Below are 24559 nucleotides of genomic sequence, written 5' to 3'. Positions count from 1 at the left end.
AGGAATAATTTCTTATACAAATAATAATGAGCATTAAATTATGTGTTTAAAACATACATTTACATTGAAAATAAAATTTAAAAAAAAAAAAAAAAATGTTCTTACCTATGGAAAAATTGAGTATAGTGCAATGTCAGCGGAATAAGAATATGGTTGTTTAGTGAGTATGATTGTACTCTTGCAAAGTTTTCTTTGAGTGGAGCACTGGATTACTTTTTAGCTGTATAACATTTTATAAATCTACAAATCACTTTACTTGTAATTAGTTTAGTATTAATATTTACATTGTATTTCTTTTGCAAATACAGATTATTTTCAGTTAAACGATTCGAGCATGAAAAGTTTCACTATAATCATGATGTAAAGCTACATTGCATACTTTGCATTTATAAACAGTCTGCCTATGGTATTCTTTACAATAAAGTCTTCTGTTATCCTTGGACTTTATGATAAAATGTCTACCATCTCCATGCAGTGGCTTTTGAATACTGAATTTATTATATCCTCCTATTGCTGATCTATTTCTGGCTAATTCTATATTCTCAAGAGCAGATTGCAAAAGGAATGATGTAATCTTTAAGTCTGAAATCTAAAAGAAACTTTTTTTATTTCCAGTAAATAGAAAGTCGTGGTATGGGTGCATTTGTCAAGGATACATCATTGTAATTAGTAAATTTTGGCCACCACTATTTTTTGCCACAAATTCTTATTCTGTAATTGGCTACTAAATTGTCACATAAATCGACTCCTCCTATTTTGGCATTGTATTGTTCAATAAGACAAGAACACAAAGAAACCCTTTTTTCATTGTGTTCTTGAATAACGGGAAACACTTTTGCAGGCTGAATTTTTCCAAATGTTGAACCAGCAGTTACAACTGAATTGTCATTCCGTGGGACAAAAATTATTTTGTTTTTCACTTCTTATTGAAAATTATAACCACTCCTCTCTTTCTTGCGGACACATTTCACCATTTCTAGTGGGCACGTTTGTATGTGGTTTGTTCCTGTAGCACTAAAATCTTTATTTTGTAAATGACAGAGAGGATGAAATGATGTAAAAAGTAATCATAGTTAATAGCATGTTTTTCAGGACTTACAACAACACTGAGAAAATTTATCACCACAGTCCCAAGACCAAGTTTTTCATATTCTGATAATTTTGGAGCTGCCAACTTACCTGAATAAATATCAAAGTGAAACATATGTCAATACCAGATGGCTCCAGAATCATGCGTTTTAACTATATCTTATAGGTATCCCTTTAAAAAAAATGTTTGCCTCGAAAAGAAATCATTTGCTCGTCAATACTCAAATCGTGGGAAAGCATACCAAATTGTTGGAATTTCTTATTTAGTAAGTTTAGATACAGTCTCACATCATATAATCTATCAATGTTGTCAATTTGATTATTGTTAGGTAAATGAAAATTCTGCTTCTAAAAAATTCCTGTACAGCAAACATGACTTCGATTCTTATACAGTGGGAATAGAAATGTCCTTATCAAGAGACTAATACATTTTTTCTTGGGATAAAGAATGATATCCCATAAGCAATAATATTCTTCTAATGTAAGGTACCTCACTAGGCATTTTTAAAGTATGGAACGAATATCAACTAGAGCATTCAAAAGCATGAGTAAAAAGGGAAATACTCTTTCCCCGCTGATGTTGCACCAGCACAACACCTATTTTTTCTTCCATTCCCACACAAATACAGACAGCTAATGGATGTAATGTTCTTATAAGTGGTGATCTTGGCTAAAAATAGATAACCCTTAAAGACAGTGATTCTTTCGTTAAAATTTTTTGGCAAAAATACCTGGTCGAAAATTTTACTTAAATTTTTACTTCAACTATGGGACTAATTATAATAAGCAAAATTATTGTTAAAGACATTTTTTACAGAAATAATATTTATACTATTCTCTACACAAAGTCATCTGCTAGTATAAAATATCTTTGATAGTTATATTTTTGTATGCATTTATTTTGACCCTTATGTCAGCACAACACCAGCAGCTAATAGGTTAATTAAACAGATCGTTTATACTGGTTAAATACTAAATTTTGATGTAATGAAATGTCAGGCATAAACTATTATACACTAATAAGGTCCATATCACACGGTGTTTGTTTCACACAAACGACTGTTTTGGACAATTTTTCTGCCTGGTTTACTATTGAAAGAAAGACGTGTGACTTTTTCCTTCCTTTCCAAAAAAATTGCAAGTTGTTCGTTTTCAACAAATCAGCTTGTTTGTAATGGGAAACAGTTTGCCCTGTGTTAACCCCAAAGCGATCTGTGGTGATTGGCTGTTGTGACAAAGCTGAAAAATTGTTCCAAACAATTGTTCTTCCAAAACAAATCGACATGTGATAGCAGCCTAAGACAACCCAAAGTGCCAAGTGATTTTGATCTTTTATGAATGTGGTCATCGTAGAAAGATCATGTTCAATATGCATGTTTATCTCTATTCTCAGAAATATTAATTTCTCTCAGTGGTTGCTATACAAAGGTTCACTGCAGTTGTAACATCAAAAACTAACTGTACGTCCATCTCTTTGTATCCATTTGGAAAAGAAGTTATGTGATCTGACATAGCATGTGTGTGCATAATGTTTCAAGTGAATGGAAATGTATTAAAATTATTCTGAAATCAAAATCTTTAGATTATGATAATCTTGATACCATGCTTTTTCTTTCACAACTGTATTGAGTTAACATTTCATTAATTTTATTTATAGAGAAATCATGTTATAAGTAGTGCATGTCCATTTCATGCTGTATGCTTTTTGCTGTCTACAGAAGCTATTTGAAATATATATAGTACTAGCAGCTTCCTTGCCAGCCTTTGTCTGGCTTTTAAATGTACCGGAAAAATTCCTGAAGGGAACACCAAACATTAAATTTAAAAACTGCGTAGAATTTTATTCTGCGGAACAACTTCATAAAAAAAGTTATTACATATAACAAAATTACAATGAAATAAGCAATATCCTTTAATACAAATATTAATTATCCTAATAAATAAATTAACCAACTTCCCTTTGCAAAATCTTAAGAACTCAAATGGTATAAAGGAGGTTAAAAACTTTGCTTCCTAAAAAAAATCACTCAAAACTTTTCAATATCTTAAAAACAGTGAAATAAGCAATAAATAACATAAAGGAATACAAAAAAAAAAAAAAAAAAAAAAAAAATTCTGAAAAGCAAAGTATAATTAATGATATTTTATCTTATATTTTCAAGAAAAAAAAATTAGAATGAAATAACCTGTATCGCTTAATACAAATATTAATTATCATAATTAAAAAATTAACCAACTTTCCGTTAAAGGAAAAAATATCATGCAAAACTTTTCAATATCTTAAAAACCATGAAATGAGCAATAAATAACTTAAAAGAATACAAAAAACAAATAATTCTGAAAAGCAAAGTATAATTAAAATATTTTATCTTATATTTTCAAGAGAAAAAAAATTAAAATTGAATAAGCTATATCCCTTAATACAAATATTAATTATCCTAATAAAAAAATTAACGAACTTTCCATTGAAGAAAAAAAAAATCATACAAAATCTTTCAATATATTACAAACAGTGAAATGAGCAATAAATAACATTAAAAAAAAAAAAAAAAAAAAAAAAAAAAAAAAAAAAAAAAAATCTGAAAAGCAAAGTATAATTAATGATATTTTATCTTATATTTTCAACAGAAAAAAATTACAATGAAATAAGGTATATCCCTTAATACAAATATTAATTATCCTAATAAAAAATTAACCAACTTTCCGTTGAAGGGGAAAAAAAAAAAAAAAAAAAAAAAACATGCAAAACTTTTCAATATCTTACAAACCGTGAAATAAGCAAAAAACATGAAAGCAACTCAAAAGATATAAAATTCTGTGCAGAATTTTACTCTACAGAACAATTTTATATATATATAAAAAAATAATAATAAAATAAAAATGTATTATATATATAAAAAGGACAATGAAATACGCCAAACTCTTAAAAACTGTGACATAAGAAATACGATGAACAATTGTTGCCAAACCCATATTTCTAAAAGAATGAAACTGTTCAAAATGATGCGATTTCATCAAAAATCTATCAACAACAATAAGACAGGAAAATTGTTGCGAAAATCACATTTTTAAAGATGTGAGATGTGAGAAGTGTACTCGGAAGCTTCATTTAAAAATTTCTTTAAAAATACAAAATATTATTATTTTTCCAAAATTCTTTTTGTAAAAGCAGTCACAAGGATGAAAGTTTAACGTGTCCAAAAATCAAAGAAAAATAAACTGTACATTTTTAAAAATAAACTTATTTAGAAAAAATCCCGTTGAAAAGGTGTTTAAGCTCCCTTTGTTAAATAAATTCGTATTTAATCGATTTATTGAAACACGAAATTTATTGTAAGTTCGTAAAATAGCTAAGTGCCTACGTTTCATGACGATGTGAAAAGGGAGTGTGTAGAGTAAAATCTTGCTTTCCTATAGCTCATTATGTCTCAAAATGACGCGATTTCGTCACAAAACGTAAGATAAAAAAATTCTAATTCGAATTTCGAAAAAATCGCTTCGAGGTGCACTGGCTCTTGTCTAGATGCACCTATGTACCAAATTTCGTAGCCGTGGGTCTATTAGCTTACGCGCAGCGCGAACGAAAGACACACGCACACACACACAGACAGACTCTTTGTTTTATTATATGTAGAGATTACTTGGGTTTCATTAGCATATTGCCAAGGCTAGATCTAGTTTAAGGAGTTTTAGAATGGAAATTTAAAATTTGAGATAGAGACTCTCAAAATTAAAGTTTTGAGGTTCCCTTTTCAAGATTTTTTTTAGAGAATTTTTGAGGTTTAAATTTTGAGAGAGAAAATTTGATTATTAAGGGTAGGAAGTTACTAAATTGAATATGCATATAGAATTTTCAGTCAACACAGTCAAGAAATCTGAAATGAATAGAAAATTTTTCTGATGCTGGAGTTTGGTTTCCACAGAAATTTACAAATGGAACCCATCAGCAATGATTATTTTCACTTCTTTGTCTGAAGAAAATTAAATTGAGCCTTTTTATAAAATTGCAGATGAAATGAACTCTGTATGCCTGTAAAAGGTTGAGTGAAAAAGAAACCAAGTCTTGCAGGAAAACCAAGTTTACATTCAAGGAAGGTTTTAATTTGCAGGTAGTTGGATATGCGGTATTTTTCCATCAAAGCAATACCACTTGGTGCTTTTTCTGTTTTGGCTTATTGGTGCTCATGCTAGAAGGAAAAAGGTGTCCAAACAATAATGTGGTTAGTTAGAACATGCATTAGTTTCATTCCTACCATAAAGTTTATTTGCTTATGATGTTAGAAGTTAATGTTTATTGAATGTAGTGAACCAGAGCTTGCTTCAAATAAATCACTTAGTAATTAGAATAATTAAATAACTGATGTATGTGCTAATTCCTTTTTATTTCATCCTAACATTAAAACTGATGATTACAACAAATTATGGAAATACTCAGGCTCTCACAAAAGACCATGTTCTTTCCTCTCAACTAGTTTTTGGAGGAGTTTGATGTTGAAGTTAAAGAATGGTATTCTATACTGCTGATACTGATGGTTCTGTTTCCTCCAGCACTGAAGCAAAAGCATAAGAAAAAAAGTAAAATGTTCCAATATTGGGCCAAAAACGTGTGGTTAGGCTTTGACAGGAAAAGTACCCAATACTGAAGTATGATTTATTAAAAATTTTTTAAAAACAAAAGAGAACTTGAAACAGGCTTTAATCACTAAACGATATGCAGTTCTTCAACTAGGTAATTTGATAATGTTAAATCACATATAAGTAAGAGTGACTTTAAAAAAAGTACTGAATTTTTTTGAATATTAAATATGATGAATTAATGAAGAATATTAAATTGTGCTCATGATTATAAATACATATGTGCATTTTGTATGATTTGTTAATCATAATGTTCTGAAGATAAATCTTTTGTCTCCTTTCCATAGTAGTATCTATAATATTGAATAATGAATGTATTTTTAAATTTACAGGTTTATACAATGGCTGTTTGTGGTGATAAACTAATAGTAGGTACAGCTGGCAGAAGAGTTCTAGTATGGGACCTGCAAAATATGGGTTATGTTCAGCAGCGTCGAGAATCAAGTCTTAAATATCAGACAAGATGCATACGTTGTTTCCCTAATAAACAAGGATATGTGCTCAGCTCAATAGAAGGTTGTAAATTTTTAGATGTTTCATTTCTTTTAATGAAATGTATAAATTTATCATTTGCTGCCCATGCAGGTCAGAAGCAAAACTCTAAAGCTGGAAAGACAAATTCAAATTATTTAATGAATGCATATTTAAGCATATACTCTGTTAACTTTATGTCACCTTTTCTGAAGTTTCATAAGGAGAAAAAATATTTCTTTTATGAATTGAATAAAAAATGTAGAGCATCACATATACTTAAGTATAAGATCCCCTCATAATTTGCTATATATTTTACTGTAAAATTTGGTTTTGTCTAGTAATCGAAAATTTAGATAAACAAAATTGCCAAAATGATAGGAAGGCATGTAATTATCAAAGAATATAGAATAATTACATCGTTTGAATGCTAAATAAACCACACCAATAATTACTATATATGTATAAACACATAACTATTGCTAATTCTAATTAGCCACATCTAATTGAACTATTTCAGTTTATGCCTACATCCATCATGTTAGTTGCAATTTTGTCTGAAAAGAAATAGGTAATAATATATCATTACTTTTTTCTATATTAATGTGTATACCATATTAAAATATTGTGTTTAATTAGGTAGCTTGTCTTTCATTTTAATCAAAAACAAATAAATTCCAGTCCGAGCCATGCTCTCATAGGATATTCACCTGCATTATTATTTATTAAAATTTTTCCTACACTATAAGAAAGGTCATACATGTAGTTTAAAAAAAAGAGGGGCCCTGAATCCTAAACTTTTAACTTAAGTATCAGTAAGACTTCATTGATTATTTATATTTCCTAACTAGCATTGTGTATCTTGAATTTGTTTTCTTTTTGTTAGATGTATTAACCGTCTTTGTTATAGTAATTTAGGAACCATATCATTAATAATGACAAAGATGGTTAGGAACCTTATCATTAATTTTAAAGAATTATAGCTGTAAGGTTATATAGTTGTAATTGTAAAGATCTGTTATCGCTTTACACAGTTATTAACTGGGCTGATTATTTGTCCTTATTTAACAGGAAAGAATTGTTTTTCTCTTATGTTTTATTCGGCTTATCATGTTAATAAAAGTCCAGTTTAGTCCTTTTTTTTTTTTTTTTTTTTTTTAAATTTGCATGAAAATAGTGTACCCAATCTGTTGATTTTAGAATTTGTGGATCCAGCTTTCATCATATAACAAAAAAGTAAATGGAAAGCAAATGGTAAAATAAGTAAAAAAAAATTGAAATTAAACTGAAATTATGACATTTGAATTGAGAAGGAGTTAAAAAAATATTTTGGAACATCGGAGAGAAACGTTTAAATAGTGAAAACCATGTGGCATTGTCATTATTAGAAAACTTCGAGAGGAGGTTTAATGATTCAGAAAACATTTCAGTATAACTGCTACTGCATTCTCAGCTAACTTCAGATTTTCTTATCTGTTTTAAAAACAGAATACATAGAGTTCTAATGAGGTATGCAGTATTTCGGTCGTAAGGGAGTGTGATTTGTTGCCAGATGTGAAACATCTATAATAATGAAATTTATTACAGTAAAAGATAAATTAGCAATTCAATCAAAATCTGTACAGAAAAGTTAAATATAGCAGGAGTTTATTATAATATTTAATACAATTTTGTAAACAAAATAATATAACTCAACAGAACTTATTAAATATTGTTATGTTTTTCTTCTCTGACACCAGTTGTTACATTATTTTCTTCCTTCATGTTCGTACAGGGTTCGTATGGATTTGGAGTGAATAACGACGACACTTGATGAAGTATCGAAACACACTTTATTGGCCGGTATTAATCAAGACAGCTCCAAAATCTCGTTTACTGTCTTCGAACTGTTATAAACACGCTGACACAATCAGCGAAACAGCCTTCAGGTTATCAGGCTATCACGGTGGAGACAACTTCACGCAAAGCACCAGAGTACAGCTCCTGGCTCTGCTTGGTCGTTCTCGGAACTTCACGTACTCTCGAGACTCTTCACGCTACAACTTGCAGTGCACTCAACGACACCTAGAGCACAGCTCCTGACTCTTCGGTTCAGTCGTTCTTGGAGCTCAACACACTCTCTCGACGAGGCACTAACCGCGATACACTAAGAGACTTCTTCGGTGTACTCGATGACCCACTCAGCACTTGCTGCCCGGCTGCCAACTCGATCGACTTGCTAGACGAGACAACAACTCGATACTAACTATCTCGCACTTTACGAGGCACTCATTCGCCCTCTCGACGAGGCACACTAACTGACTGCACACCAGCAGGGTTTATATAGCTTTCGGCTTGTGTTCGAGAACATTCTGGGCTAAATTGGTAAGAATTTGTTCTAGAAGGTTCTCCATCCATCCATGGCATATCGCCAGTTTTGTCGCCAATTGTGGCAACCCTGCCTTCCCTTGCCATTTTATGGCAACCCTAAAACTGCTTTGCGGGGAAGCCATCTTACCGCTCCTGTACATTTTGTAACAATATATAAAGTGGTACTTTGATGTACATCATTATCTGTTGCAGATCCTTAGTCATGTATTAAACTGGACGTTTACCAAACAAAATTCTCCTGTAAGAAATAAAGGGAAACTAATTAATCCATTATTATAAAAAAATTAAATTTCATTTTATAATGGCTACTTAGTACTAAAATGGCATGCTGTATATAAATGAAGGACTGCACATGATACTTTGAATAAATGTTTTTTTTTCTGTTGGCACCGAGGAGTTTTTCCATATGCTATAATGTCTTTGATCTTTGGTTATTGATTTCATCCACTCTGCAAAGGGCCTGTTGTTACCCTATTAGAGAATCCAACATTTCATTTTTTGTGCTGTTATATATTCCTCCTGTGTTTCTAACTTTTCATCTTGCAATCTTTTAACTTGGGCCTTGTAGAAGTGACCACAGAATATCTTATAACCCAAGAGGAATTCTTCCAGAAGGTGATGAAGCTTAGCTCAGACTTCAAACTGGAAAATGACTTTTCAGACTTTTCTGAAAGTATGTATACTTTTTATTTCTCGAGACTTGATTTGGAGAAAGTCAACTTCGATCATATTCAACATAGTTTGAAGTATCAGCTTAGATCTTATTCAACGTAGTTTGAAACATCAAATATCTCAAGGTACTTTTAAGAATTTTGGCCCTTGAGACTATGTATACAATTTAACCTGAAGCGGACTGATTTCACATATGTATGGGTGTTTCATATACTGTTGGACAACGGACATTGTTGGTAGTTCTCAAGGCATTAACTGCTAGGAGTTTTGACCTCTAGTATGTGATGTGCTCTCAGGCCCTTGACTGGAAATAGAAAAATAAGCGTTTTTGCGCAATATAGATTAGTGTCTAAGTTAAACAAACATGAAGTTATTTTCTCTTTGTGGGGAAAAATGCAAAAACATACGAGAAAAGCTGTAGAAAAATCAAGCTGGTGAGTTTTGCTTGCTAATAGCAGAATTGGGAGAGATACAATGATCCTGGCGCCATCTGGGTGGTTGGAAAGGAGTTGATCTTAGGCAAGTCATTGAAAAGGTTCAAAGTTCAAAATGCCTTTCTTGTTGATCTCCAGAAGGTTAGATTTGTACAAAATGCTAAAAATAAGAATCTGTTGCTTTGATGAAACTTAATAAATATGAGCAGACTGTGGGGAAAGAGAGAAACAAGAGTAATGCACTTTTGGCTTGCGATGGTAGAGTTTAATATGCAGAATTATGATATATCGTATGGGGTCATTTAAAAAGATGCTCAGTTGTAGGATTATAGTTTGCGAGTCATGCAATATGATGATTTTCAGAATTTTGAACACTTTTGAAGAAGTTATGTTTGGCCATCAAAAATATACTCTTGGGCATGACGAATTTTCAAATCCTGATGAATCTGTTGGTTTCTGACAAACCATAATGAATTTGTAATACTTCTAAGAATTTTATATTGAAGGATGATGATCTTGCAACAAAAATATTTCGCTGCAGTAGCTCAACAGGGCACAGCATTGGCCGAATAAGCATTAGATATAAAGTTCTGTTGATATTGAGATTCAGTTTTGATTTTCGCCTGATTAAACTGTAGATTGACATAAAGGCAGCATTGGCTTTGTTCAAAGTATATGAAACATGATCATTAAACATTAATTGTTCATCTAGGATGACTCCTAAATATTTTGTTAAACTGACAACTGGAGTTAATGTAGATTTTCCATGGCATGTTGTGGTTTGCGTGAATGAGACCTAATGATGGTATCATGAGCATATTTGGCTGTTTTACACAAAAAAGCTTCTGGGAGATCGTTTATATGTAAAATAAATAAAGTCTGTGCAAGTACCGATCCTTGAGTGACTCCAGCTTTGACATGATTTCTTTTTGGCACTTCTTGTCCTACTCTGACCTGAAAAGTTCGATTTTTTACATATGAAGATTAATCTGATGATTCTTTGAGGAATTCTTAATGAAATCATTTAGTAAATTAATCTGGTATGCCAGATTCAATCAAAAGCTTTTTCTATATCTAAAATACAGGCTGTAATGCATGATTTATTTGTAAAGGCTTCTCCTATTGTTTCTACAACGTTTAATTCTTTCACAACCAATCCACCCGACACGGCCATACAGTGAAACAACCAGAACCGCCCGAAAACGGCCGAGATTGTAATCTTGTTTTCTTCCCTCCTCCTAACGTATGCAGTAGCAGGTTCAATTTCCCCAAATGCATTGTATCAGTTTACTGCAGACAGCTTGTTCTAAGAGGTTTCTTATCTTTTGCTTGCTCATGACATTTCATTGTTGGTTCTTTTGTGGTACAGTGTGCTTTTATGCTTTAAACAGCAATAAAATTGCAGTTTAAAAATTTAAGGATTATATTTAGTTTTAATCAATTTATTCCTTCCTATAAAAATAACGGAAATAAACAAAATCTAAGTCGTGATCGTAACAAAGCCAGAAAAGCTTGTTGGTCTGACCTTCAGAATAGTTACATAAAGAATGGAGTCAAAGGCTAATGGATACTTTGTTAGAAAGTACAAAGAATGTCATTTGAAATCTTCACACCTATTTTCTGTGTTAATGGATGGGGAAGGGAGGAAATTGCTGTGAAAGTGGGAAAATATTTCGGGCGGTTTGGTATTTTGAGGGTACAGTTTAGCGAAGGGTCTGGATTTCAAACAGTTAAAATTTGCATTGTAGTTGAATGTCCGTGTCTAAAGCCGAAGTGGTTGTTTTTTATAACTTTATTTTTCGGACTGCTGCACAAAAATGTTTACTGCACAGTTTTGTTCTAGATATATATGGGTACATGGAGAACTCCTTTGCATGATGAAATGTGACCTGAAGACAGATTAATGCCCCAAATTTCAGATATGACAAAAAGTGGTCATCCTCTTGGACTCCAGGGTGGCACTGCAGGCTTTTGGATCAGGGGCCTGTCCAATCTCTGCAGAAAACTCTGAGTGTCAAATTCTGTTGGGGAAACTGAGACTGGGGGTAAAGAGATTGTATTACAATGGATTTCTGGTCATTGTGGCTTTGATGGTAATGATCAAGATGACAGACTTGCAGAAAAAGGTACGGAAATTGTTCAGAAGATATCTTCAAATGGAATCTTACCATTCTGCAATATTTATAAATTTTTTAAAGAAAAATAGGTAAAATTATGATGCATGTCTCAACCAAGAGCTGGAAGGACGTTTTGAAAAAGAAATTAGCAGACAAACCACATGGAATAACTGTTTTCCAGGTTTAGTCTTGAAATCAGTCACAACTGCTTGGCAAGCCATCTCTATTGTGTAGGTTCCTTATTAGCACTAATTGCTCACTCTGCAGCTCAAATGAAGAAATGGACAGGACCCACATCAGAAGGTGCCTGGTGCTGCATAGAGCCTCTAGAAGTGGAAAGGTATTGGTGCACTAAAAGCCATCTGATGAGCTGCTGAGTTTTTATGTTGTATGTTGTTCACAGAAGTTTTTTTTCTGTTAGTATAATGTTTGTCCTATTCTCTGCCATTGTAAATGAAAAAACCGGTCACAACTGCTTGGCAAGCCATCTCTATTGTGTAGGTTCCTTACCAGCACATATTGCTCACTCTGCAGCTTAAATGAAGAAATGGACAGGACCCACATCAGAAGGTGCCTGGTGCTGCATGGAGCCTCTGAAGTGGAAAGGTATTGGTGCATTAGAAGCCAACTGATGAGCTACTGAGTTTTTTATGTTATATGTTGTTCAGAGAAGTTTTTTTTTTCTATTAGTATAATATTTGTCCTATTCTCTGCCATTGCAAATGAAAAAAAAAAAAATATTATTTTATGGATCAAAGAAAGCCTACCTTTCTGAAGAACATTTATTACTCTCTTTGTTCATTCATAATACGTACATATTTTCATATCCATTCTTATTCATGTTTCTTTTAATATTTGCGTTTATTTTGTTTAGGTCGAGTAGCTGTTGAGTATCTTGATCCCAGCCCAGACGTGCAAAAGAAAAAATATGCTTTTAAGTGTCACAGAATAAAAGAGAGCAGTGGAGTAGAATTTATTTTTCCTGTAAACACTATAGCTTTCCATAATGGTTACAATACTTTTGCAACAGGAGGCTCAGATGGATTTGTCAACATATGGGATGGTTTCAACAAGAAACGTTTGTGTCAGTTTCATCGTTATCCAACTCATATTTCCTCATTAGCGTTCAGCCCAGATGGCACAATTCTAGCCATTGCATCGTCTTACATATACGAAATGGATGCAAAAGATATCCCACCAGATGCAATCTATATAAGGACAGTTACAGACCAAGAAACCAAACCTAAATAAAATTGTCTTGTAAAATCGTTTTGTAAACTAGATCTGTAGTGAAATTTTAATCTTATCTGTAGAAAATTTTTTTCTTTTCGTATTGCATTTTATACGTATCCCTTAATAATAATTTTTCCTTAGAATGTTTAATGACTGATAATGTTTCTTGTTCTTGAAAATATTGAAATTAAAGTTATTAATATTTATAAAATATTGATTTGAAAGTATTTTAAATAAGTTTTCTTATTTAAAATATCTTATTTATATAAATCTTATTTCTTACATAAATATATCTTATTTCTTATTTATATAAATAAGTTCTTACGAAGCATTATTATGTAATCCTTGGTTTTAAATTATGAGTAAATTGACCTTACATTTGTTTGTAATTCACTCTAAGAAACATAACTTCTATTTAATGCTTTCTACTGGTAGGGTTTTCATCAAATATCTGATATAAACATAACTGTTTTATGAGAGCCTGATATATTATTTTTCGAAGTTAAGTTCTTGAATATTTTTTGTCTAAATAAATGATTTGTATTTATTTCAGATATTATTTAATGATTTCAACTGCATTATCTGAGAATAATCTAAAAGTCTTGATCTTTTATTATTAATTATTAAATGGAAAAATTTATTTTAACTGCAAAATTCTTCTAACTAAAAATAAGTGATTGAATGAGTTAAATGAAGTTTGTATATTTTTGAATTATGCTGAGCTTGTATATTCATTTCCGGTATATACTTGGACACAAGCTACCCAAAGTAGATAATTTGGGGGGGGGGAGGAAAAAAAAAGAAAAAGTATAGAATAATTGCTAATGTAATTTCATGGATATGATGTTAAGGTATAATTCCATGGTTCCAGCTGGTAATGATTAAGAATTAAAATGAAGATCTGCATTTATTGCTTTTAAGTTATTTAATTTGTTAATTAATAACAATAAATTTGAAAGAAAAATGTATGCACTTTGCTAAATATATTGTTAAGTGGTGACACATTTCTTGTAAATTGCTGAGTTTTTAGTCGAAAGTTCATTATATTCACACATACTAAATATGGAGGGAGAAAAATCAGGTTTTGAGGTGCATGTTCGGGTAGAAGACTGTGTGTTCAAAATCTGGTGGCTTTACATGCTACCATTTTTCCGAGGGGCGAAGTGCATGTATATTTAGATACAGATTCTTCATTATTTAATGATAGAAAATACTTAAGTGATTCTTATGTAGCTAGATTGGAGCTGGTGGATAGGTAGAGGACATATAAGAAAAATGTTCAATATAAATTTATTCTACTAAATAACAAATATTTAGACTAATGTTTTGGAAACTTTTCTCATTGCTAACCCTTTAGAGAGTAATTTTTTTAAGGAACACTAGGGTAAATATGGGTTGTTAGTTATAATAGATGATAACACAGATTTATTAGACAAACAAAATAAACATTTATCCAACTTTTATATTATACTTCAAAATTTTATTTTTTCAAATTTGACAGAAAAATGGATAAAATTAATTTAATACAACATAACATAATGTATAGTGTAATAAATGTAAAAAATATATAATTTAATAAATATATATATAATAATTTAATATAATTATTAATTAAATGAAACAAATAATATAAAATTTGCAGCCAAAGCAAAATTTCTATGTACCTCTGAAAAGCTAATGTATAAAAACATTTCAATATGAATGAAATGAGTTCTTTCTTTCCAAGCAACAACCAATATTCATAAATAATTTTTTTATTGCCAAACCAAGAAACAAAAATTTTTGACACTTCAGGTTAATATGCATGACATCATGATTTAAATTTAATGTAATATAATAGCATTTTCTTAATGTCAATAAAAGAATTAACATGGCAATAACATATCATGTCAATTATATTAACCTGGGGGGGGGGAATGCCAACAGCAGCTATTTATTTAAAATGCTGACATTAATGAAACATTTTTTACATACAGTGATGTCACGTGCATTTGTGTGCTTTCTTCAACATCAGAATATGACTTGATATAATAATAATAATATATTTAATGTGTCCTTATGCTATTTTTATTTCATATTTTGTAAAACTTACAAATTTTTGCTTAACAAACTCTATTATTTGAAAGTGAGCAATAGTAACACTTTTCAAAATGAAGCATTTTTATCTTCAACACGCGAGACTGTTGTCACTCGGAAAAATGAGTGGGAAAATTAACACTTTCAGAGTTTTTATTAATATCTCCTATGTCATAAGAAGTCGTAAGATGAAAATGGTCGAAATGGCTTCTCACAAATCTTTGGAATCCGGGGTTACCTCTCCCGAAACGTAACTCGCTGTTCAGGAGGAGATAATGCCACAGAAAGATAGATGCAGTTTTCCTTTCTATTTGGATTTTCAAATTACAAATTCTTTTAATGTCAGATAGAGTGTTAAAAACAGGGAATAGTATATCAGAAGCAACATCATGTTGGTTTCTGTATTTGGATTTTGTTGCAGCTTGAGAAAAATCTCCCTCTCACTATGTTGTAACAAATGCAAGTAAAATATGAGTAGCTATAAAATATATATTTGATTTTGATAAGGTTTGATATTCTTCTGGTAAACTTTTCTAGGATTTGTTTAATGGTTATTCTTTACACTTTGTATGCTGAAATCAGTTGTCAAGTTAATTTTTCAAAATAATCTGTGCTCATATCTGCTGATTTAGCTGTAATGATAATATATATGGCATGATTTAGCTGTAGTTCTTGACACTGTGTCATTGTAAACTTTTTTTATATATATATATAAATAATTTTCTTCATTATAAAGTCATCCAAGATGGGAACAGTCAACTCTTCTAGTGAAGAAATCCAAAATATCAAATTTTATTTGAAAGATGGCTTTACACTGAAAATGGGAAATGTTTTTTCCTTGTCATGATAACTTTATTGTGCTAGACTTAATAAAAAATGTTTGCTAAATAATTAAATTAATTATGTAAGATTTGTTAAACATTCGTTAACCATGTAAGATTTGTTAAACATTCTGTGAAACATTCTTTCTATGAAATGTTTGCATACTAAAAACGAAAAGCATATATTTCATGAAAAGCAAGGTTATAACTTACTATGTAGTTTAAATAAACTCAAAAATGGCTTTTCAGGGTTCTTATGGCCCTTGAAAAGTCTTTAGGTTTTTTGCAAACAATCTTTTAAAAGTGCATAATCTCAGCCAAAATCAGCAAAAGTTCTTAATTTTACTCATCTGGCATTTCTGTTTGTTTCTACAACTGCCGTTTTGAATGTGAATTAGTATTTTGGAGGAATATTTTTTGTTGGTTCCTATGTATTTGATGGGTTATCATTTGAATCCATTGCTACTTTTAATATAAATTGTGCAATACTCAAATTTCTGGGCAAGAGGTGAAACAAACATTTTGAAATTATTATCATTATTATTTTATGTGAATGGAGATTTCATAAAATATTATATCAAAAAAATTTTTTCCCTTTTTGAGATATGATTTCTTTTACTAAATGGCGCTAAATTTGTCAACTAAGCAGCATTTGAGTGATTTTAAGATCAATTTTTATGCAAAATTTTTTATTTGGAGATTTGTGGATTTTTCGGTGGCCTTTTTTTTTTTTTCAAACATAATATTAATATATATCCTTAGAATAGTGATAAATGTTAAAATTATATTTAAGAAATAAAATTAAAATAAAACATTTTAATTTTCCTGTGTCATGTAAAATGACATTACTTTCCATTTTTGTGATTAACGAAAATTTTTAATATGAAAAAACAGACAAGATAATAAATGCTAGACTGGAGTTTTTCCAAACACACTTCTTAAGCAAAAGCAAAATGAATACAGTTTATCTTCGTTTATATGTTTTCATGGTAAGAGTTTTTTCCCAATGTAAATTATTTCGGAATATTCAAAAGTATATCAGTTTTCCTGTAAAATTCACATTGTACTTTTCCTCTTTGAATTTTTTTCCCAAAAATTATTTGCCTTCTTATTCTTACAGAATTGGTAAGGATAATTTTTCTTTTGGATTTTAGACCTTGCACTCCATGAGGTGCAGAAGAATTTGAAGGCAAGATTTAAGAAAAGTTCGATTCCACAAAACGATTCCAGAAAAATGCGACAAAATGAAAAATGCCTTCATAGTATTAACACTGAAAGCATAATTATTTGAATTTTCTATTTTTGATCCCAGAAGTCTTTCTCTTAACAGGTTTATTTTCCCTTTATTTTCTCTTCTTTTTACTAGACACAAACATAGAACATTACGGAAATGGTTCTAATCTTGTCAGCTGGACAGGCATCCAAACATTTTGCTTCTTGATACAAACCTTGTAGGTCTTAAATTCTGCTGATTGGTGCCTCTCTGAATTCTAAAATTTTTTTTTGCCCCCAGTGTCAAACCTAAATTCTAAAAATTTTGCCATTCCTATTTTTTGCTGTTTGATGCTTCAATAAATTCTAAAAATTCTGCCATTACTGGCCCTAACCTTACATCATTTTGTATTTATTCTCAGTGTTTGTATTAGTAAAGAAATAAAATTAACATTTTCTTCTGCACCTTCTAAATACATCTAGTTTTTAGAATAGCAGAAATCTATAATTAAATCTGCAAATTCTAAAATGTAGAGAAAACTTATTAAAGAAACTGATTACATATAGTTGTTCCATGTTAATATTACATATAGTTAAAATTGCTTTTGAAAGGTATGTTGTTAAAACATTAACAAGTTGATGAAATAGAGATTAGTCTGAACATTGGTTTGTTTATTAGTGACATGGGAATCTATAATAGCTAAGGTTATCTTAACTACCTAATTTAATTATTTGTAACTAAATGCTCATCTTTAGAAGTTATTTCTGTATGTTAGGTGAGTTATCACCTTTCATTAACCCCTTTGAGCCGGGTAGCGAAAACGCGCTTATCGCGGAGGCTGGCAGTGTCTTCTGCGAGCGTCTCTCCAGGGCCGGGGGCTTTTTTGCTACTAACCCTAAATCCATGAAATTTCCAAAGTATCAACGCATTGTTTAATAATGCTCTATAGAGTATTTAAACAGCTTATGCTTTATAGATATTTTTATATATATACTTTACCTTATTTCTTGTTTAAATGCATATTTTACACATTTTATTTTAATTACTCACCATTTTATGACTTAACATTATACATCTGAAAACTAAATATATTACTCAAAATTCTCTTTTCATATGAAAAATTTGAAAACAGGGATCTACATACAGTCCTACGTTACATTCCTTGAACTCGTTTGCCGTTTTGGAGGATTTTTCCGGGAATGTGAACAAACGAAGCATCGTCGTCTCATTTTCTTATCAGTCTCTTCTGAACAAAGTTTTGGAAAATGTCTTTCAGTTAATCTTTCAGAATCAATATCAGAATTTCAGAATCAATATCTGAAATTCAGAATCAATATCTGAAATATTTTGCATCATTTCTGCTATTTCATGCTCTGTTAAACATTTTCGACGCTTCGACATTGCAACGGTAAAAACAGAAAGAATTCACGTCTAACAAGATATAATTATTTTCTAAAAACTGAACTGTAAACCGAAATACTCAACGCTTTAGCGCATATAAAACTTCTACTTACAATAAACAACTACCACGTGTGTATAAAGTGCGATTTAAAGAGACGTCATAAATCACGCCATTCGGAAACATTTAGTTCCTCATTTGTTTATATAATCAAAAACACGTGTATGCGAGTCATGCTTCTCTCATTTCGAGTAGAAAGTCTAATGTACATGTATCTGAAACCATATGGACATACAGTGCCATCTTGTGGCAGAAATTATAGTTTGAGAAACGTTCCAGGACACTGGCACAAATACGTGACAGTAGGTAGTAAATGGGAAAATGCTCTGTCACGCCTGCGTGTCGGCCGGTAGATGAGTGTGTTCGTTGCTGGCACGTAGATGTGACAGTCGGCACGAAGGGGTTAATCCTTACTGTGGACATAAAGCTATAATGCAAAAATGTAAAAATTGATATAAAATTCTATTTCTTACAGCTGCTGAGACTTAAAACAATACAAAACAACTTATCACCTCTGGAGTTTCAGTGGCGTATTGGAACCTTACAGTATATTATCTGGGTTACAATTCTGGCAACTCTACCCGAAGCAACAACACTGATTCAGGCAGACAAAGCATAACTAACTTTCAATGCTAACAAACCATGCCAGTGTCAGGTGTTTAGGTCCGTTCTGATCAGTGGGTCTCTCGCTGTATAGGCAAATAGCAATGGTGGCAACAGCTAAGCTTCTGTTATGAATCATGCTGATTATGATTTTACTTCTCATTTTAACCTATGCAGCTTGGTATAAAATCTGCCTGCTGTTTACTAAACCTCTGGACTGAGACTGTACATGACAAAACGAGGCATAAAAGAATTGATATAAAGCTAACTATTAGTAAAATTAAGTTTACTATTAGTAAACAAAATGTTGTTAATGTTTTTTAAAAATATTGGTGACATTTTGTTGTTATAAGTCTAAAATATAAATGTCTGAGGAAATTTTGTATTGTAGTGCTAATTACTTGATAAGCTATACAAAGTTCGTTTTATTTTTGAATTTATTTTATGATTTTGTTTAATAATAATCCATTTTACAGATTTTTTTTTTTTTTTTAAATAGTACACTACGAAAATGAAATTTCGGCATAGATAATTGCTTTAATTTACTTAATTCCCATTTGCTGATAGGTCCTTAATTTTTTTAACTGATGACCCTTAAAAGTATTTAATTTTCATAGGCAAAAAAGTTTGTATGAACCCTGTTCTTCTTTATATAGCCTCCTAGTTCTGGTGTGCAGTATGTTGAGTACCTATTTCAATGCATAAAATTTAAAATAACCTGGATTGGAGTAGTGGGAATTTTACATAGTTGGTTTTTTATTTTATAACTATATTCAAAATACATCTTATATAAATATGTAGATTTTTTTATTGGGTAGGAGGTGTAATTAGTGCCTGTCTATGTAAAACACATTGTTTTGTTGTATTTGTATCTGCTTCTAAAATATGCATTGAAATCCATTTGTCTTGTCTACTATTGCTTGTACACCATCTGTGCAAACATTGGTACACTTTTTTGCAGTCAAGTTTGTTTTAATAAATATAATTATTAATGCATTTAAAGGTATCTTAACCAGTTTCTCTTTGTAAAAGGTATATTTGCAAAAGAGTAAATCCTCTTCAGTGCTGTTATTAGGTATATAACACACAAATACCAGTAAGAAACAGACCTGTGATATCTGTTGGCTAAATTATTTGTAGAATAATGCATTAATAATATTTGATGGCAAAATGAGCGATAAGTTGAGAAGAAATGACACCAGTAGTTCAACTACTGTTAATCTTAGCTAACTAAAAAAGAGAGTCGGAATTTGTGTAAAATTTAAAATCTTTTTGTGTGTAGAAAAGTGAAATTTAATAGTGCATGTCCATTGTAGCAGAAACCTACAATATTTAATTTGTAAAACAGTGGTTCCTTTTAATGATAAAATACATTACACTTATTAGAATATTAATACAAATTTTATACTTGCTTAACAATTTCAAAATGAAGGTTAAAAGAAAAATTAAAAAAAAAAAAAAAAACACTAACTTTTAAAAAATACTGTAGTGACACTGAAAAACTTCTTTACTCCTCGGTTGAAAACAGAAACTGTGACAGAAATGCATTCAGTACGAGACAGTAAGCCAAGTTCGATCCTAGTGGAGGGAAAGATGTTGCACAGCATGTGGGCAGCCAAATTTGGCAAAATGAATGTGAAACATATTATATTTCTGTAAAAAAAAGTCATTCAATTTTAATTTGCCCTTGGACGGCCAGCGGTCACAGGATCGGCACTACTGTAAGCCATCTGGTATTGTATTACATTGCTAAATTTATTACTTGTATGATTTCAACCACTTTATATTTTCTCTCCAAAATTATTTTAATATTTGTTTTAAATTGCGTTAAATACATAAAAGAACATAATGTGCTGTAGTTTTCTAACCTTAGTTTCATAATTTTTTGCAAAGCACCTAGTGACTGTTTTTGAAGCACATTTTAGGAAATGTTGGACAAATTTTGAATTATGAATAATTGAAGAATTTACTATAAAATATATTAAAATGGTTTAAATCTTATAAATTCTTTAAAAATGTTTCCGAGAGATGTTTTTAATGTGTGATAATAGTATGTTTATATTTGAGTGAACTTTTTTTTAGATTTACTCTTTACAGTTACATTTGTAATGCATTATGGTAGTTCGATGTGGATGTGTGTTTGTTATTGTGTTGTTTTCAGTTCTAAATCAAGATTAATCAATAGCATCATCTCACCCCAAAGTAACAAATGTTATTTGAAGACCCTATAACAATATAATATTTGATTTTCTGGATAGAAAGTTTCAATAATATTTTAATGCTATTTGTTTAATTATATAAATAATTTAAGAAACTTCTTAAGATGTTACATATGCCTGTCACTGAGGATGAGTTATCCTCAGTTTGCTGAAGTGTTACAATATTTGTTTTTCTTTTTGTGAAAAAAACATTTTCTATAATGAAATATTGTGTAAAATGAAAGAAGAAGAGAAATTTGCCAAGTGAAACACAAAATTAGTAATGCAGCAATCTTGAGTTTGGCTTAGATTCAAGTCATGTTCTCAATCGATTTTGAAAACAAACAGGTACGAGTCCCTCTTCATCAGGATCACAGAAATTTGCAAAACTGACAAATAATTGCAAATAATCTGCAGACTGATAAATATTGTGTGTTTTTTGGTAACAGAATCGAGCATTTTGTGTTTTAGCTATCTGGCCATTTTGTGCAAAACAGAATCAAACAAATTCTGATTGGGAAACATGCATCTCGATATTCAGGTTGCACATAGTAGGTGATTTTCAGTATTTCTTGTATATTTTTCTCAACTTAAAGGGTTGAGGAAGAAATGAAATAAAATATACAAGGCAATTTTTTTTTTAATATTTCATGCTTTGAATATTACCTGTGCGTAGGTGTTTTTTAATTAAAACATTTTAAGCTAATATAGTGTAATTAAAAATGATAGGCAAGATTTCACATAGCTTTCTTTCCATTCATAAAATATTTTTTGCATATGTTGAGCCACATTTGCATGAAATATTACATCAGTATATGCTTACCCATTTATATATATTAATTATATAAATATTTGGCTAAAGTAAATCATAGAGAACTGTTATGTCATCTAGAGTAGCTTAACATGCAAGTAAAGTTATGCTGTGAAGGACAGTTTGAAGATTTAAAAGTGACTAGTTATTATCTAGCAAAATTTTTATCTGTCATGTATTGTATTGTGGCTGTTTGTGCATTTTAGAAATTTTGTTATGTGGAGGAATATTGTTTCATAATGGGATTTTTACTTTCATGTTTTTAAGGTAATATCAATTTTAACATAAAAAAACATGATTCTTAGTGTAATCTACTTTATGTCCACATGTAGTTAAGTCAGAATAAAACTTTCAGTACATTTCATTTGTTGATAGTTGTCTTTGTTTTAAGAAACTAAGCAAAGATAATTTTATAACATTGTTTTACTTCGGATGATTCAGCCGAAGTCATGATATTACAGTCAAAAGTCGTTAATTCGGACACCCATAATCCGAACCTCAAAGCTACAAACTTTCTGCGCATGCGTCGCGTTGACGCATGCGCGTAAGACCTTTACCGCTGCGAATTTGCGTGTGCGCGTGCGCAAAATACGTTTACGAATGCGCGTTTAATGTATAAAGGACGGGATAAGCTAAGCTAAAATTATCTAATTATCTATTTCAGTTAATGTTGCAGATTGCGTTGTTCCTTAATCTTCGAATTGGATCCGGATTATTATTTTTTGCAGACTGTTAGAGCAATTTTATAAAAGTAAGCTTGAACTTTCGATTATGTCAAATAGAATTTCCGATATATATTTACTAATATGTAAAGGATATACAAAGCGAAAGTATCTTTCGGAGTCCATTAAACAAAAAGTGGAATTGCTGCAAAAAATGGATAAAGGCATATCCTTTGTTTATCTTTAACGCCGCGGCGGCGTGCAATGAATTGGAAGTTGATCTGTCAGCACTATCCTTATCTTAGGGCAGATGTTTTTATTTTATTTGGCTTATAATTGCTTACTCAATGTAGTATTTCATCTCGTCTTTGATATGATTTAAATCAAATTCCTCGTCATTATAATTCGCTTCCGATAGCGAAGAAAGTGACAGAGGTTATTAAAAACGAAAAAATTTCGATTGACAAATTAGTCGGTATTCTCGACACAGCAATTATAGGACTTGAACAGCGGAACTTTGTAACTGAACAAGAAATTATGTCTGTTTATAGAATTAAAGAGAATGTATTATAACATAAAAAACGAAGCAACTTAAACAACTTACATTGAAAGAAATGTTTAATAAAGTAAACAAATAAATATTAAGCTTTTTTTTTTGTAAATTTTGATACCCTTTAGATCATAATTGTTCTTTATTTCGTAAATTACGGTTTCATATTTTTAATTTTATAATTTCTGCATGCCATTTTGCCAGATTTAAACTGATGATCTATAATCCGGAAAAATCGATAATCCAGAATCGCCGAAGTTCCTACGAGTCCGGATTAACGACTTTTGACTGTATAAGGTTTGGCTAATTTAATTTTCCTTACTTTTCTAACTTTACGGTTCTCAAGATGAATTATCATTGCTGTTGCTAAACAAAGTAGAAACTGAATTAATGTAATTCACAGAAATAAAGCAGATTAAATACTTATTTGCCGTAATTGTAGACCTACAAAATGAAAATATCCACTGCTGCTTCTGAGGTTTCAAATTAGTACAGATAGTTAGTAATAAGAACACAGATTTTACCTATTAAATATCAGCTCAAACTTGCTTTCCTCTAATACAGTACAGTATCCGGAATGTGGACATCAAATATCCAAACCTCTGGATCCCCCCCCCCAAATAACAACTAAAAATTCTTGAACTTTAGGAATGCAGAATATAGCACTCAAAACAAGTGCGCCATAGATGCTGTTTTCTCCCAACTAATTCATTCTTGCATGTGACTTCCAAACAGCTGCTGGCTTGGGAGTCATATGGTGAGCAATGACAATATATTGATTGGCTTTTGTATTCATGTTGGTCAGTATTATACTTTTGACCCTTGAACGTTTAGGATGTAGTATTTTTCTATTTGATCTAAATAATAACTGAAGCTCATTGTTGCCATTTTACTAAATTTAAACTGATAATCTAAAATCTGGACTCACCAAAGCTCCAACGATTTTGGATCTTCGACTTTGTACTATAATAATCCTTAATGGAAAGGAAAATCACTAACCAGCTCTCTACGAAACAATATTTCGTTGTAACAGATAGCACGGATTAGCATTTCCAAGTTAGCTATCTAAATATTGCTTGCAATTTTTTTAATCCTACTTAATTTGCATTCTGGAGGGCAGTGAGAGAAAAAGGAAAATATAGAAA

The 24559-nt window shown here is 30.9% G+C and overlaps 1 protein-coding gene across 2 annotated transcripts in view; it reads left to right on the top strand.

Moving 5' to 3' along the window:
• Positions 1–22566, top strand: part of Bub3 (mitotic checkpoint protein Bub3) — a 68610-nt gene extending 46044 nt beyond the window's left edge. For both annotated transcript variants that reach the window (XM_035352409.2, XM_035352411.2), the window contains exons 5-6: positions 6057–6240; positions 12663–22566. In XM_035352409.2, the coding sequence (XP_035208300.2) occupies positions 6057–6240; positions 12663–13039 (561 nt within the window). In that variant the 3' untranslated portion in view covers positions 13040–22566. The remainder of the gene's footprint in view (positions 1–6056; positions 6241–12662) is intronic.
• Positions 22567–24559: the final 1993 nt, after the last annotated feature.

This window comes from Stegodyphus dumicola, chromosome 9, assembly GCF_044657685.1.
Source record: "Stegodyphus dumicola isolate Sdum_Otavi_A_Nest chromosome 9, ASM4465768v1".
NCBI classification, from domain to species: domain Eukaryota; kingdom Metazoa; phylum Arthropoda; class Arachnida; order Araneae; family Eresidae; genus Stegodyphus; species Stegodyphus dumicola.
Note: the sequence above shows the minus strand (reverse complement) of the source record. Positions and strands in the feature narration are given on the sequence as shown.